At 35.6% G+C, this 17,659-nt stretch overlaps 1 protein-coding gene and 1 pseudogene across 3 annotated transcripts; one reads left to right on the top strand and one right to left on the bottom strand.

Moving 5' to 3' along the window:
* The first annotated feature begins 735 nt into the window (after positions 1–735).
* LOC111402328 (thioredoxin domain-containing protein PLP3B-like) lies at positions 736–8,963 on the top strand. Of its 3 annotated transcripts, XM_023030555.1 has the most exons (10): positions 736–881; positions 981–1,036; positions 4,149–4,243; positions 4,587–4,661; positions 4,742–4,789; positions 4,892–5,034; positions 5,596–5,668; positions 6,407–6,468; positions 8,363–8,460; positions 8,531–8,963. In XM_023030555.1, the coding sequence occupies exons 3-10, from the start codon at positions 4,160–4,162 to the stop codon at positions 8,632–8,634; spliced, it is 687 nt and encodes a 228-aa protein (XP_022886323.1). In that variant the 5' UTR covers positions 736–881; positions 981–1,036; positions 4,149–4,159; the 3' UTR covers positions 8,635–8,963. The 3 variants fall into 3 exon arrangements, with proteins under 3 accessions (XP_022886323.1, XP_022886324.1, XP_022886322.1); XM_023030556.1 differs by lacking the exon at positions 981–1,036 and having other exon boundaries at positions 740–881; XM_023030554.1 differs by lacking the exons at positions 736–881; positions 981–1,036 and adding an exon at positions 3,844–4,072.
* A 315-nt stretch (positions 8,964–9,278) lies between these two features.
* On the bottom strand, positions 9,279–14,416 carry LOC111400692 (annotated as a pseudogene).
* Positions 14,417–17,659: the final 3,243 nt, after the last annotated feature.

Raw genomic sequence — 17,659 nt, 5'->3', positions numbered from 1 at the left:
AATAATATTACACTTAAATTCAAATTTTTTTCTTATTTTTTAATCACACATTTACCATCAATACACTATTCAAAAATTCATTATCTCCCCCAAAATGGGGCTCAGACAAGGGCTCGGTCTTTAATAATAAAAAATCTTGTTATTGTTTGTTATTTCAAAGTGTACGCAAGTCAACCTCTTCCATTGAGACTCTAAACTCGGAAAAGCTTTCACTTCATTGCCTATAAAAGTCAAAACACGAGTTACAAATAATTATAACTAATAAATAAAATTCACTACATGTATTATATGATAAATATGACTTTAGATGCATTAAAATGAACATGGCGTATCGATTTTTCCTCTTTATCTTATTACTCATTGTTATTTTGTATACAAGATCTAAAATTGAAAATATTACTCTACTTTTGCTCAAAGGTCATGCAGTGAAGACATGAGTAGGACTTTTAAGGTCAGTTCTTAGGAGATGCTTCTGGTTTCCTTAGAAAAAGTAATTTCTTCTCCAATTTCTCATGAGCAGCTCTACTGGGTCGTAGATGGAGCAACTCAAGACCGATAATAAAAAAATCTTGAGATTCCCCATGTGAATGTGAGAGGAGCAAAACTCATTCCGAAACTTGTTTGATGCGTAAAGTAATTTTAAAATAAAAATAATTAGAAGTAAAAATAATTAAATAAAAAAATATTTTAAAAATTTTCTGTACACTTTAATCACGCACTTAAAAAATCAATCATGTATCCTGTAGCCTATTACCCAAACCCAGTTCCAGCCTAATTCAACACATTCACGGATCGCCAAATCGCTGTCTCTCGGCTCCAATTGAGACATTCCCAATCACCTAATCGCGATATCCTATCTCAAATCCAGACGTATATTTGAGGTAAATCTGCGTTTTTTTTAACGTGAGTTTTGTATTTTTTTTTTTTTTTTTTTGGAGGTAAGATTATGCACAATTTATAGAGTTGACGTGGTGCTCTAGATACCAGTTTTATCTTGAAAGATTCCGAGATCTGCGTGGCGTGAGATACTTCAGGGGTAAATAATTTTTTTCCGCTTTTTTGACCTGTTTGGATCATTGCATTTCTTCATATGGAAAAACTTGAATTGTGGTTGGCAATTGTCCTGTAAATACGAATTACAATAAATACATGAAAAGGAAAATTGATTCAATTAGAGTTCTATTTTCCTTGCACACACGAACTTGGAGCTCCATGGTACTGTATTTTGATTTCCAATTTTATTGAAATAGGTTACTTCTCGTAACTTGTTTGTTTGAGACAGTGAGAGGACACTATCAGTTAGATATTGTAATAAATTTTTTGGCATTCTTCCATCACTCTGGTGCTTTCGGTGCTACTTTGTTATTAGCGACTAGAGGCTGAGGGCGAAGGTCCTATCATGCTTTTCAAACTCTCTTAGCTCATGATCCGGTCTCAATAGGTTCTATGCAAAGATGACCCGGATAAGTGATATGCGAAAAGCTCTAACCTTTACACGTTTGCTTCCAAGATGTCACGCCTGCGCATCTTCTTTCTGATTTCAAAATACTAGAATTAACCAATGTAAAACACATTTTTGTTTAACTCTTGAATGCAAATTGATTTAGAAAAAGTAAGTGAGAAAGATTTTCCAAGCATGTCCTTCAACTCTCAACTTTTTACGTTGAACTATTGATCATCATTGTCTCATTTTCTATGAAACGGTTGCTTTTATACTTTTACACACGTATGAGTTTACACATTTTAACTGCTCGAAAGCCACATATCAGAAGCCAGCAGCTAAATACTTCTAATTTCACTCTCTTGTGCTATGTTAGGCTCGCACCTATTGAAACTGATCAATGTTTTATGAGAATATTGTCTGATTGTTTGGTTACATATTATTTGATCTTTTACTTTCTACAAACGGAGATAAGATCATTATAATGTTCTATCTTCACTTGATTCTTCCATTTTAATATTTTGTTGGAATGGATGCACATTTCAATTGTCTACATGGCCTTCACTATAGTTTTTGGTTCAGCTCATAGTAGTAACATGTCATCTCCTACCATTTCCATTAATAAACACGAATCAGAGTTTTGGCCTTTTCTATAAGTATCAGCTCATATTTTCCAAAACTTACATAACTTCTGGCGACATTTCAGAGGCTCAACGTACTGTACTAATCCATTTTTTGCATTGAGGTTGCTTGTAAATTGCTGATCTTGTCCTTTCATATATGTTAAAACAGCCGTCGGTGACTTTATTGCTTAGCTGATATAATGTGATATCAGATTTGAGGGCCAACTTTTGGAGTTCGACTAAGGTGAAAGTCTTAGGTCTGGCCCAATTGTAGCTAAGTGGGACTTGAACAACTGTATCTATAATGGAAGATTTCACCCCCAAACCATTGGGACACCTGATGGAGAATTGGACACTGGCCCGGTTTGAGTAATGCCAATGAACCGATTGACAAGGAAACCGGTCAATAATCGACTGGTTTGGATGGGTTTCCAGAAGAAATCAGAACAGTTCATTGAAAACTAGTTTGCAATTGCCTTCAATACAAAATATAAAAAATATTGTAGCTAAGTGAGACTTGAACCAGGGTGTCTAGCATGGTAGATTTCATTAATTTGACAATGACTTCCCCAGTTAAACCAATGACTCGATGTGTTGACTATTGGCTCGTTGACCCCATGGTCGGGTCATTGATGGCTACGATGCTCGAACTCGAGTGTGTGTTGGATACGAATATATATCTAACATACGGGGATACAGTTAAAAATGATCCGAACTTTAAATACAGCTATGGTGATACATCTTACAAAATATACTTTTAAATGACACCAATGTAAATTTAAAGGCAAAATAAATTCTTTTCAAAAAAAAAATTAAAGAAAAAAATCAATTTCAGTATCTTATATATTATTTAAAAACAATTATAGAAATAAATTTAAATTTAATACCAAAAAAAAAAGTTTTAGCACTTTAATTACAAAATAAAAAGTTTAGACAGATAAAATATGAGAAATAAGAAATTTTATACAAAAATAAACTCAAAATAAAAAATTATTTCATCTTTTAGTTGCTGTTTTTACTTATTAAAAAAATTTTAAAAATTTAAAAAAAAAAACCTGCTCTCAAAATGTTGCATTCTGTGTTGCTGCTCAATAATCATATACATTACAACTATAACATATCTAGTTACATGCGCAAGATCAACACAAAATACCCAATTTTCCTTAAGCCGAAAATCCCATTCCCATAATAACCTAGAATCTCAATATTCAATTCCCTAAAACCCAGCTAACTAGAAACTCACTAACCAACAAACTCAATAGCCTAGTCTTTCCGAACTCTTTCTCTGTTATTTCTTTCTACAAAACCCTTGACGCAAAGCTAGAAAACAGTCATCTTCTCCCTTTTGCGTCCGAGTGCAAAATCAATAATCTTATCCATATTCCGTATCAATATCCGTGTTATGTCGTGTCGATACGAATACTTCTTCATTTTTAGAGAGTCCGAACATCATAGATTGATAGGTCCAGATTTCATAATTATGTTTCTAAAGTTTCAACACGTAAGTAGATAATAGTTGAGACCCATCAAGATGCTTTTATAAGAGTTTGGTAGAGATATTTTTAAAATAGAATTCATTTTTTAGGAGAATGTGGGCTTAGGAAATTAAGGAAAAGTTGTAAGTTTACACTCAAAATTATAATATTGGGAGAATGTGTTACTAAAAATGAGTTTGAGAACATGAGGGGCTAACAAGGCTTAAGTAGCAAGATGAAGGGAGCTCTTTTCTTAATATAATAAAGTTATAGAAAATTTTTACCTTTTAAAATGGGAAAATTGGAAGTCTTCATTTTATTGTGGACATTAGAAAAGAAAGGAGCCTTTTTTCGGAGAAAATTCCAAATATCAAATAATAGAAATTTATCAAGAAAGGCCACTAGTATTTCATTTCCCTCTTTTTAAATAATAATCGCTACTTCGATTCAAACTATCTTTCCAGCCTTGGCTTGTAAGCGCTATATAAACCTAGATCTTGGAAAGTTTTCATCTTATTTTTCTGAAATCGAAGGTAATTTGTCTATGTGGATGAATAGATTAATTTGTTTCTTCTTCTGTGTATGATGAACATGAAATTTTGATCACAGTGAAAAGAGAAATGGATCCTGATTCAGTGAAATCAACCCTCTCTAATTTGGCTTTCGGCAATGTAATGGCTGCTGCAGCCCGTGATTACCAAAAGGTGATCCCTGCTTCATGATTATTCCTTTCTTTCCCCAATTTATTTATTTACTATTATTATTATTATTATTATTTTATTTTTTTATTTTTGGAGCAAGATATAGAATTTGTCTTCAAAATTCGAATTTCCCATTTTAGTTTTAATAGTTTCAGCCACTCCTTATAGTTTTGCATGGTTACTGCATTCAATCTTCACAATGATTTTCAAGAAGTAAACAATGAAAAATGACGAATGAACTTTACTTGTATGCTAGACACTTACATACCTTAGAAATTTCAAAAAACAATATCGTGCCAATTAGCTAGTGTTACACACTTGTATCTCACGCATGAGTTCACTACAGGAATTACTTGCTCAAGAAAAAGGACATGCATCGTCTTCTGTTAATGAGGAATTTGATCTTGATGAATTGATGGATGTAAGTGGAGAATAAATTTATAATTTCTCTCTTTATTGCTGCAAAAATGTGCTTTGTGTATAATCATTGTGTTACGACAGGACCCTGAGCTGGAAAAATTGCATGCAGATAGGATTGCTGCTCTTAAGGTTTGTAACTCGGCATGCTCATTTCAAACATCTTACTGTGATTTTATTTGAGGTTGGATTTTGGATGGTAGAGATAGTGTTTTCCTGGATTTGTTCTTATAGAAAGAAGCCGAGAAGCGACATGAATTGAAAATGCAAGGGCACGGAGAGTATAGGGACATAACTGAAGCAGACTTTTTGGGTGAAGTTACTGGAAGTGATAAAGTGATTTGTCACTTCTTCCATCGGGAGTTCTACCGTTGCAAGTAAGGACTCTATCTCTCTCTCACACCCCCTCCCCCTCCCCCTCTCAATATGTAAAGAAATGATGGAGGGAACTTCTCATTTGTGAGATGTTTGGTTAGCCTTTAGCTTGAAAACTATAATTTTGCATAATATTTAGCCCTTGTTTGAGCCCCATTATAAAGAGAAATTTTGATAAGATGTATTATGGAATAGTATTTTTTGGGAGAATGTGTGGTTAAGAAAGAAGGAAAAAATTTTATTTACGTATAATATTATTTTATTGAAGAATTTGTGATTGAAAAGAAAGAGAGAAAAATGTATTAAAATTTTAAAGAGTGTCAAACAAAGGCTTATTGGCTAGAATTACATCTTCAAGCCTTAAATTAAATCCAAAAAAAAAAAAAAAAGAAATGTAACTCAAGGAATGTGCTTGAGCCAAAATTTGTGATGTGAGACTAATATTTTGTACGAGGCCTTGCATGGTTTAGTACATGTTTCACAGTTGTGGATTCTCATATATTTAATTACATGTGACAAATCTTCTAATATCTTCTATAACTATGTCTAATGACTCTTTTTAGGATTATGGACAAACATTTGAAGTCCCTCGCTCTAAGACATTTTAGCACCAAATTTGTCAAGTTGGATGCTGAGGTCAGTTTTAACCTTTATGCTACATATATTTTGAAATTGACTGATGGAGAGTTTCCACCTTATTTCTGCTCCTTGCAGGAGGAAGGATGGTTATTCCGTTCTTGTTTAATATGAGGGATAGTTGTATGGTGTAAATAACACTTTAGGCATTGTATAACTACTAATGTTATGGCTAAATAATTGCCACCTCAGAATCCTTGGAACACCTTGCATTTGTAACAAATAATAATTCCATGCCTAACTCAAAATCGAGCAATTTATTTACTTAATGATGTTTAAATATATGTGTGTTTTGTTTAAGTATAATTGTATGTCTACATAGAAGATAGCCATTTTATGAGACAAAATTCTAGGAATGGTGAAGATAGCCATTTTATGAGACAAAATTCTAGGAATGGTTTTGTATTTAGAGATACAAAACCTTTATGCTCCATATATTTTAAAACTGACTAATGAATAGTTTCCACCCTATTTCTACTCCTTGTGAAAGGAAAATTGATTATTCCTTGTTTAATATGAGGGATAGTTGATTAACTTAACTATTTTGGCATTGGATAACTATGTGTTAATGTGTCACCAATTTCAGAAAAATATCGAGAAGTTTACTTCTCTCCATCTTTTTCCTTCCAACCAAATTGTGTTATTGTGTCACCAATTTTCATTTATACTCTTTGTGCTAGTGTTTGGTTTCATTCACTTGAAAAATACTGAGGCTATTCATTATAAATGTTTCTGTAGAATGCACCTTTCTTCATTACAAAGCTGGGAATCAAAACATTGCCTTGTGTCATACTATTTAGGTCAGTCCTCTTTCATTGTTTATTGATGGTACACTTCATGCATTTCTGAGTTGTTTTTCAGAATTTTTTTCTTTTTTTTTTTTCTTTTTTTTTTTTTTGAGTTTTTTTTCAGAATTTTTTTTTTTTTTTTTTTTCTTTTTTTTTTTTTGAGTCTCTATATTTTATCAGTGAATCACATTCTATATGTTTGGATCTCAATTTTTCTAGTTGGTTGTAACACTGAGTATGGCTATCAAAGCTAAGATAACTAATGACATGTTTGTTTAGAGAAAACTACGTTCTTCGATTTTAGAAAAATAGGATTAATAGCATTGCTTAATAGTTACCAAGATCTGGATTAAGTTATCAATTATAACCCGACTGGAGAAGATAGTTGAATCGGATTAGTGATTATTAGTATAGATCCCTTCTTGATAATTTCCTCTTATTTGATTTTGGGATTTCTTTTAAAAATGCTCATTCTTTTCTCTTTTTTTTTTTTTTTTTTTTTTTTTTAATGGCCACTGTAAAGTGAAGACTCAATTTCATTTTTCATATTAAATGCCCATTTTAAGGGTTAATGATCTTGTGTAACTTTATTTTAAAAAATGGGCTTATTACCCCTTTCATCCTTACTTGGATGAGGATCTTAGAAGCACCTTGAGGGATCTCCAGTAATAGCTACTTTGGGCTCGAGAGTTTACTTTAGGGTTCTTGAACAAAATTAAATGTTTTCAGAGGTTCATTCTAAAAAGTGAATACTCAATTTCATTATTCATATTAAATGCCCATTTTAAGGGTTAATAATCCTGTGTGACATTATTTGAAGAAATGGGCTTATTACCCCTTTCATCCTTACTGGGATGAGGATCTTAGAAGCACCTTGAGGGATCTCGAGTAATAGCTACTTTGGACTCGAGAGGGTACTTTAGGGTTCTCAAACAAAATTAAATGTCTTCAGAGGTTCATTTTGTTTCTCTTATTTTATTTGTCACAAAATCATTGCAATGCAATATTTTACTTCTGTTATTGCATTGTTCACATTTCATAGAACAATGGAAAACTCAATGAATCATCCTTCATGACAAAGATAAAATCTGAATTCGTAGTGGGTGGGTGGGTGGATGGGTGAGAAAGGTAGGGATGAGAATGAACAAGAAAGAGATATTACTGTTTTTACTTTTGTTATTGCATTGTTCACATTTCATAGAACAACGGAATACTCAGTGAATCATCCTTCATGACGAAGATAAAATCTGAATTCGTAGTGGGTGGGTTGATGGATGGGTGAGAAAGATAGGTAGGGATGAGAATGAACAAGAAAAAGATATTAGTGTTTTTGGGAAAAGAAAAGGCGTGTTATCTTAATCTAAATTGAGCCTTGTTCTCTCTAACTAGGTCATCCCGACAACTTCCTCTTTGAATTTTAGATGGAGAATGACATGAGAGAATTATATATATCGTTGGCCCATATTTAACATGACAACATAGTATTCTAAAAAAATATTAACATTAACACACTTCCACACAAGTGAGAAACAAGTGAATTTTAGCAATAGATTGTGTAGAATCTTTGACTACCTGTCTTATTGTCAGGCTTTTAGTTTTCATTGGTCGGAAAGGGATGGTGTCATTTTTGACAATTGGTAGGCTTCAAGTCATTGGAATAAGAGACAATGTAAGGGGTGGTATAGCTTTCTGAATCTTCTGGCACAAACCTCAATGGGTTTGGGTGTATTCATTTGTTGAATATTTTCTTAAATTGGATCACAACCTACATGGAAATGATTATTTTTTGTACCTTAATTTTTGGTCTGCAGTTTATGAATGCCTTTTGATGGGCAGTAAATATATGCCGAGCTTGATCCAGTTCAGATTTATATGTTGCTTATATGGATTTGGAATTGTTTTTCAGGAAAGGAATTGCGATAGGGAGGCTGGTTGGATTTGATGACATGGGAGGTAAAGATGATTTTAGCACGAGGACTCTTGAAGTTCTTCTGTTGAAGAAAGGTGATGATTTTATACAAAATGCTTTGCGACTTGGGTATGTTGCTGCAGTTTCTAAACCATCATTTTGCAGGTATGATTGATGAGAAGAAAGGAGAAGAAGATAATGATGATTATCTTGATAGTAAACGTACATCAGTTAGATCATCTGTGTATCCCGATTCTGATTCAGACTAGAAAGAAATTTGCTGTGCTTCTGCTGTTGTCATGCTCAATCCACTAGATATCACTTTTTCATGAGAAAGATTTTGGTTGGGAGAATTTTTCTCCAGGAGGGCCGGTTGAGCAGTACATGAGGCTAAAGCTCAGTAAAAGGGCAATATTGAAAGATGAAGAAAAATTGATGGATGGTGCAATTCTCTCTATTTATTTCACACTTATTCAATGTGAGATATTTAGACTTCTAAGAAAAAGAGTTGTGTGAGAATATTTGATGGTTATTGTGTCCAATTCTATTATATCTATGCATATCAAATATTTGATATACCCGTTAAAAAAATTGCCAATTATTGTGTCCAATTATATTCACTGTTATTACCATGTGTTTAGTACATGGAAACTTTTTGTTTCAAATTAAACACGGTTTGATGCGAAGCATTTACTTCTACTTTGAAATGATAATAAAATTGAAAACAAACCATATAGTATTTCTTTTCTGAGAACAAAAGATAAGCAGAAAACTATAATGGACCCGTAGGTAAAAACACAGGTTAAATGTTAACGGGTAAATTATAGGTTACGGCTTGCAAACTAATGCAAAGTTGATTACACGACAAGGTTGCAGCTCCCTCAAAAGTCGAGAGTCCAATTCAGCATTTGAATCACCATGAGAAGAAAAGTGGCCAGCACAATAGCCCCCTTCGTCTCTAGTAGTCGCTGACTGTCAAGGTCAGTGCGTGCCTCCTCCCATCATTCTAAGGAACTTTTCAGCCTACAGTCGCTTCCATCCGTTGTTTCCTGGCCATAAATCCAGCTTGGGCCAGCCAAACTTCCGAAGCAAGGCCAATGAAATGTGCAATTCAAAATTATGTAGCAGGTTTGTTAACAGTCCCTTGGTCGACTGGAGCTCTTGTATCCACCAACTTCCCAGCATCAGCTGCAGCAGTAGTGGCCATTCCAGCCTCAGCCGAAACTTCTCCTCCGTTGCTATTAGCAATCTCTAATACAGCAATCGCATCACCTGCTGCTGCTTCTCCACCGGAGTTCGACAGGTAATAATACCTTCATCTCGTCCATCTTGAAAAGGGATCGTGCCAGCTTTCAAACTTGTATTCTGATGCATTTTTTAAATTCTCGACCCTGTTCCTTTTGTTCATTTCCGCAAGACGAATCGCCTCTGAATCTTTCCTCTGGTTCTTGTAGTCTTGCTTTGATCCTCTCAACCTCTACCTCGTCATCCCTCATTTCGGCAACTTCCAACTCCCTCCTGAGACGATCTTTTTCGGCAGCCATATTTAATGGTACCCATGTGGCAGTTTTTTTCTCCTGAAACATTTGTTTGACGGTGGCTACTGAGTAGACAAACGTGCTTGCTTTTTGTGTGGCATCTCTCTTTTCCACCACCACCTGTTTGCTTGGCATATGACCACCACTGCGTTCTCCCTAACCCATTGATGAAACTCCTCTTTTGAGTAGCGTAGAATCTGAAATCATTGCCATCTGCCACCTGGCAGCAGAGCTTTCATTGCCGCAGCCCACATTCAGGTAGTTGTTCAAGCTTATACTGCCTACCAGGGTCCGAGGCATCAACATTGCGAATTATAGTCTGTAGATAGGCCCATTCCTCGACTTCCCAATTCCAACTCTCACGAAACAACCAACAATCAGTTTATCGAAGAAGGGCTCCATAAACGATTTTTGCTAGTTTTGACCTCCGAATCGTAATTTCCCTAATATCCGAAACTGTTGGAATCTTGGACTCGAATGTCTTCTCATCATCACTGTCAGCCATTTACCTCGACAAAAGTCGAAAGAGGTATAACCAACAACCGGGTTTGATGTATCCATTTCAAATGCCACCTTTCTCTTTGATTCTACAGAAATTGATGAACAATTTGTTTGTCTGAGGCAGAGATAGGTTGATCAATTGATGTCACCTTGGCTTTGGGGCTGAAGATTGAAGACGAGAGTGAGAAAGTGAGAAATTTAGGGCTTTTCTCTCATTTTAAGTCAGTTCCCCCCGCCTTTTTTTTATTTTTTTATTTTTTTAAAGCATGCGGGTTGGGTCGGGCGGGTTGGGTTGGGTTTTCCTTGTTAACCCACAACCCGACCCAACTCGAACCGATTACTCAACCCATAGCCCGAAAAACCGTCAAAAAAAGGAAAAAACCGACCCAACCCAGTCGGTTTGGATTGGGTCGGTCGGTTTTCATGGGTTGGGTTGTTCTCCCTAACCCATTGATGAAACTCCTCTTTTGAGTAGCGTAGAATCTGAAATCATTGCCATCTGCCACCTGGCAGCAGAGCTTTCATTGCCGCAGCCCACATTCAGGTAGTTGTTCAAGCTTATACTGCCTACCAGGGTCCGAGGCATCAACATTGCGAATTATAGTCTGTAGATAGGCCCATTCCTCGACTTCCCAATTCCAACTCTCACGAAACAACCAACAATCAGTTTATCGAAGAAGGGCTCTATTGGGTTTTTGATACCCAATAATCCCGGGCGATGATATTAAACAGTGTCGGATAGTCGGATTAGATTTCATAGGCTTCGACCGATGATTGAAATATTTATTAACACACTCGATTAATTGGCTCAACCCGAAAAACAACTTGAGGGTCGTTTGAAGCAACTTAATATAGTTAATGTTGCTCACGGCCCATTTAATTCTTGGATGGCTCAATTTGTGTTCCGCCCCCTTTAACCATTACTTGGTTCATGAGCCCATTATATTATTACACCCTAAACCTATATATTGCTCTCATTTTGTTGAAAGAGCCGTGTGTGTGCAATTGAAAAGAGGCAGCCTACATTTTTCTCTAGTTTTCTCTCTTGAGCCTTAAACTGAATCTGTCTTCCTCTATTCTTTGTGATTCATTGCAGCCACCATATTGTGTTCTTTGTGAACACATTGAGTTGAGCAACCGAAGTAAGAATCATGATTGTTTAGGTTGGAGCCTTTGTTGGGTGTGTTCAATAAGATAGAGATTGGAAGATCTTCTTGAGCATTTAAAAGTTGGAAGATCTTCTTGAGCGTTTATTTAGCTTTAAAATGGATCCTTAAAAGGATCTTGATGACAATTTACATGTTTTCAATAAACTTGTCCAAGATATTGTTAACTGTGAAGAAATCGTATATGAAACCTACAAGGCTATTATCTTGCTTAATTATATGCCTGAGTCATATAAGGAAGTTAAAAATATCATTAAGTATGGTAGGGATACATTGACTCCCGAGATTGTCGTAGACTCGCTTAGGAGTAAGGAGATGGAAATGAAGGTTGAAAATGAAGATAAGAGGAGTGGTGAGTTACACATGATAAGGAGCGAGATGAAGTTTAAGAAAATGAATTTGGGTAGAGTTCAAAATAGTGGTGATTCGAGTAGTGACTCGAGTGATGAAGGTGGTAAGATGAAGGGCAAGGGACGGGACAATTCTGGTGGTAGACGATGTTATAGTTGTGGTAAGTCTGGACACTTTATTAGGGATTGTCCCAAGAAGAAGGATAAGCAGAAGGGTTATGTGAGAGGTGAGACGAATGTGGTTGAGGGGTCGAGTTATGACCCCAGTGAGGTTTATTGAGAGAGTAAATCTAGTCACTGCATATGCATCTGTGTGTGATCCTTTCAGCATGTGTGTGATTGCCTAATTTGTTGCATGACTATATGTTGCATTTCAATTTGTTTGATATGTGTGTTTGCATCAATTTGAGGTAATGTGATTATTTGGTGTAATAGTTTGCATGCATAGTGGGTTAGGATGCATTAGCAGTGTGTTAGATGTCTTTTGGTAAGGTGGAGTATAGATGCCTAGGGGTACATGGTGATTTGTACCGGGGGATGTAGAGTGTGACATTTGGATCACGAGTGGAGATGTGATCAAATGTGTAGAATCATTTATCTGTGAAAGCGACCCTGTACAGGTGAAGTGCGAGAGAGGCACTTCTATCACTTCTGTAAGGTGGAGTCCCATTATCCACGTAGGTTAGGAGAAGTCATGTGGTGATAGAGGATTATTCCTGAACTTAAGATCTATTGTGACTTGCCATTTTGACATGAGTTGTGTGATCTATTTAGTGAGCATGGTGGGCGATGAGAGGAGATGTGTGTTCTCGAGGTGGGAGTAACACGAAATGGGATAGGATAAGTGTGGTGAGATCTTTCATGAGGTCATTTATGCATTTGTTGCATATGTGTTTGACCGTGTGCTGATTAACTTGGTGTTAATCTTTGATTCTGTGTGAACGTGAATTTGAAAAGATCTGTGTGATGTATCCTATATAATATCTTTATCGCATGATTAGTTGTTCACTGTAAGTACTTGTTTCTACTCGGGTGTTTTTTGGACCTTAGCCTCGGTGAGTACATGGAGCAGGTATGGTGTGTGTTTCGGTTCGAAACACGAGGTAAGGTCTGAGATACTAATTTTATTGGATTACCTTGATTGTGCAAGTTTAGACTTTGTGTTTTGGTTACTTGCAGATTATTGGGCATCAAGGTGGAGATTGTTGGGTTTTTGGTATCCAATAATCTCGGGCGATGATGTTAAACAGTGTCGGATAGTCGGATTAGATTTCATAGACTTCGGCCGATAATTGAAATATTTATCAACACAATCGATTAATTGGCTCAACCCGAAAAACAACTTGAGGGTCGTTTGAAGCAACTTAATATAGTTAATGTTGCTCACGGCCCATTTACTTCTTGGATGACTCAATTTGTGTTCCGTCCCCTTTAACCATTAGTTGGTCCATAAGTCCATTATATTATTACACCCTAAACCTATATATTGCTCTCATTTTGTTGAAAGAGCCGTGTGTGTGCAATTGAAAAGAGGCAGCCTACATTTTTCTCTAGTTTTCTCTCTTGAGCCTTAAACTGAATCTGTCTTCCTCTATTCTTTGTGATTCATTGCAGCCACCATATTGTGTTCTTTGTGAACACATTGAGTTGAGCAACCGAAGTAAGAATCATGATTGTTTAGGTTGGAGCCTTTGTTGGGTGTGTTTAATAAGATAGAGATTGGTTAAATTGAGCCCGGAAAATCCACCATTGGAGGTCGATTATTCAACAGGCTCCATAAACCATTTTTGCTAGTTTTGACCTCTGAATCTTAATTTCTCTCATATCCGAAAATGTTGGAATCTTGGACTCGGATGTCATGTCATCATCACTGTCAGCCATTCCACCATTCCCCGATGAATCTCTCTCATCGCTATGAGACCCACTTCCACTCCGGCTAAAAGTAATCGTAGTAAGAGATCTCCTCTTTACAGGGGAGTACCGACTGCCAGAATCTCTGCATCTCTTCTTCGTTTAACTAGTTCATCCAATGCACCTGCTCTCAGCTTTGGAGCGCAGTATGCGCATAGGTGATGTGGAGTGGCTCCCTTTACTTCTGTCAAATCTCTGTCACTTCTCTTTGTTGCAGAGCTTCTAGTATCATTTCTTGCTCAAGTTCAGTTAGCTTTGAAAGCTTTTCTCGATCATCTTCATCCTTGTACAGACCACTCACAACAGAATCATCACTGTCACGCTCTTGATCGTAATCATCATCTTCATCAAACACTTCCCGACTACTACGATCATTGTCTCTTTCTGCTGGATCCAACCTCTTCTTGAGAGGCACTTGTGAGCCAGAAGGTTTTTTTTATAAATAAGCACGATCATCATTTGAGTCATCATTTTTGAAGTCACTTCAATCATCAGTTTACAACCTTTTCGCCGTCTTCTAGATGGTGGAGATGAATGGCGCTTCCTCCCAGCTATCTCCACGAGCAACTTCTCTAAGTCCGCCATTGCTCTTTGTACCTATCCTCAAGCTGCATTGAACACTAGTATTTAATTAACTAGTTCATACAAAACAATTATGCAAAATAAATAACCCAATAAACAAAAATAATATTTCTAAAAAGAAAGCATTTCAAGGAAAACAGGTTTTCGTGACTGTTTGCATGGATCCATCAACATAATCAATTTTCCCACTTACCAATAGATCTCAACAGTTGACAATCAACACTAAAACAACAAAAAACTATGCCCATTTCCAGATAAACATGATATAAAACGTGCTTGCATGCTTATAACCGAGTTTCAAGTAGTGATACTTACTTGAAACCAGAAAATCGAGGTTGAATTACTTGCCTTTGTTTCGCTTGCTTTCCACGTCATCTTGTACTTGCCTCTTGGTCAGAAATTCGATCACAATGGAAGGAATTTGATAGCCACAATCCAAGAACCCAATTTGAGATATTATCTTCCAAAAATCAAGTATTTTTCCTCATGTATTTTTCTTCCACACCCTTTAACCCGTATTTTCTTTGTTCTTTTTTCAGAAGAGATGAATAATAGAAGTTGATGAGAGTTATTGGAGGTGGGGAGGTTAACTTTTAAATTCAATTTTCAACTCCTCCCTCCAAAATCCATTTCCATGCAAACCGGGTCTGGTCAACTCACATGGGTGACCCATTTTCTTCCATCATCTCCCACTCACACATGATGGGCAAACCTGATTCTAATACAATATCAATTATATTAATCTCAACATTTCCAAGTTCATACAGGTGAATGGACCGTGTGACTAACGAGTTAATTTAAAAGCACACAACACTATACACCTATTAGGGATATATAGAAGCTCTAGAAGAGGAATTATATTTCTCGCTATACCCGAGACATATTTTGTAACACCAGTTCGAGTATTTTTGACCCCTCAATTCATTTTAGAACATACTCAACTTTCTCATTTATATTGTATTCACAATTGTGTCAATTAACACAATTGTCTGGCCGGTGAATATAAGTTGAGGTGTTAGTTAAATAGTCTTCCTTTCCTACTCGAATCCCTTCATTTCAAGTTAGCTGCTTTCCTAGACATGTCCCATCAAATCGAATCAATCATAGTTATTGGCAACATGCTAAAGTAGCAACACTGAAATAAAATTTTGAGAAACGGTCAAAAGTCATAAGGGTATAGATAAGTGAGGTCAAATGTGCCTCAGAGACTCACACAATGAAGAAGCAAGGACAATTCTTTCATTTCTCATTGGTCATTAAAGCACATGTGGTATGAAACACGTGTTACAATGTTTTCTCCCTTTCTTAGGACGTATGTCTAATCTTGCAAATTAAATATATCGTATAAATCATAGTTCAGATATTCTTCGATATCTAACTTGAGTTCTCCTTATATTCATTCCTCCAATCATTCTCAAATCGAGAACTCGATGTGGCTACTAAACGGATTTAATGGATAGAAAAATTCATTTCGATTACTTGTTGTAATCTCATCTTGATACATTAACAAGGCGACTAGATCATGTGCACAACATGATCACTATCAAGGCCACGTGATCATTTACACAACATGATCATTTTGTCTCATCTCAGCACATCTCAAAACGTCTGAGGCGATAGCTCGTGTGAGTGAACCAATCTCAACCCGTTAGACATATTTTATATGTGCATACAAATCATTTATCTCATAATCCCAATATTATGTTACACATGAACTCAAAATCGTTCATCTATGGGCACATAAACTCAATCAAGAGTTTGTCTGATAAACCAAGTATCATATTCTACGAAATTCTAGAGATTTCATATTATCAACGAATATATCTCTAGACATTTTCGGAGTATGATGATTACATATCATCATTTACGTAGATATATCACAAAGACACTTTCTTTGTTAATGTCTCTCTTAGAATAACCATTAATTGTTTGGTTCCATCTTAATACTTGAGATCTTAACATATAATATAGTTACGTAACTATCATGGATCTCATATTCCCAACTAGTATCATTAGATGCTCCATACATCCATATCAAACAAATTCTTTAATTGCCAAGATATACATTACAACATATGATTCTTGCTACTCTATATAGCAAAAGTGCACAGGTCAAAAAACTAATTATGCTCGACTAACTCTCATTCTTAGTCAACAATTGATACCTATTAATTAGATCCCTGGCATGACCATTGTTAGAAAAAGTATATTATAGTATACTTCTATCTTCTAACTCTTAATCGTACTAGATATGGTTCTTTGGATATTTCTTTATGCACTTATGAAATCTTTAGACATTTATGAAGACTTATATGGTCACAGTTGCAATTCTACATGAGCATTTATAGTATAAACCTCTTATGATAGAGCAAGAACATACGAAAAGTATTTTTAGCATAAATCATACAATTTGCTAAATCCATGCTTTTCTCTCAAAAAATTGAGGACAACCATTTCAAAATAGTCTCTATACACTCCTTATCATGCTTAGTCAATCCAATGTCATCAATATCAAAGTTAGAATTACAACCATCATCAGACTTTTTCACAAGTACGGTAATTTTTGCCCATATGACAAAATTCTTGGACGACATTTAACCCTGTTAAAAACTCAAGTGCGACTGTCAAGATAACTATATTTGGCCATGCGTGTAACTATAAAGTTACCACTATACCAAAAAAAACCTTTAACATGAAATCTAAAAGTCGATTCATGTTGATATCTTTAATCATTTCTCAATTGAGAATAAGAATACAGTCTCTAGGTCGATTTGGTGTAACTCTAAATTTAAACATACCATCACGGCTAGCATTGATGTACAGAAGCGAATCTCATCGTTATGAAAAATGTATCCAACTAAATACACTCATATTGAGTATAACTTTTTTTCAAAAATAAGCCTTTATCTATCAAAAACTCATTAGTCTTCCACTTAAATTTCAAGAGCTTGAATGTTCTCGGTAAACATAATGTCTAAATAGAACTTTCACCATATCTCAAATTAGGTTGAAATTCTATATTCCATATATATACTTCCATCATTTTTCTCAAAATTCATCTTCTGATTGTTTTTGAACCAAGAATCATTGGCATTAAATAGCTTTTAGATCCAACTCGAAACCAGGAATCATTAAATTAGAAAGTTCTTGGAAGGCTCCTACTCGGATGGATAGCTCCCACTCAAAACCAAAAATTATTGATATTAAATGGTTCTTAGCTCCCACTCGAAATCAAGTATCATTGAA

This window comes from Olea europaea, chromosome 10 (assembly GCF_002742605.1).
Source record: "Olea europaea var. sylvestris chromosome 10, O_europaea_v1, whole genome shotgun sequence".
In the NCBI taxonomy this organism is placed as follows: domain Eukaryota; kingdom Viridiplantae; phylum Streptophyta; class Magnoliopsida; order Lamiales; family Oleaceae; genus Olea; species Olea europaea.
The sequence above is the reverse complement of the archived record's forward strand: the minus strand, read 5'-3'. Positions and strand labels throughout refer to the sequence as shown.

What these genes read in the sequence shown, in the direction of transcription:
- LOC111402328 (XM_023030555.1), top strand. Translation starts at nt 4,160, where the DNA reads ATGGATCCTGATTCAGTGAAATCAACCCTCTCTAATTTGGCTTTCGGC. An exon ending in CCTTGTGTCATACTATTTAG is followed by an intron (nt 6,469 to 8,362) that starts GTCAGTCCTCTT and finishes ATTGTTTTTCAG; the next exon opens with GAAAGGAATTGCGATAGGGA. An exon ending in AGTTCTTCTGTTGAAGAAAG is followed by an intron (nt 8,461 to 8,530) that starts GTGATGATTTTA and finishes ATCATTTTGCAG; the next exon opens with GTATGATTGATGAGAAGAAA.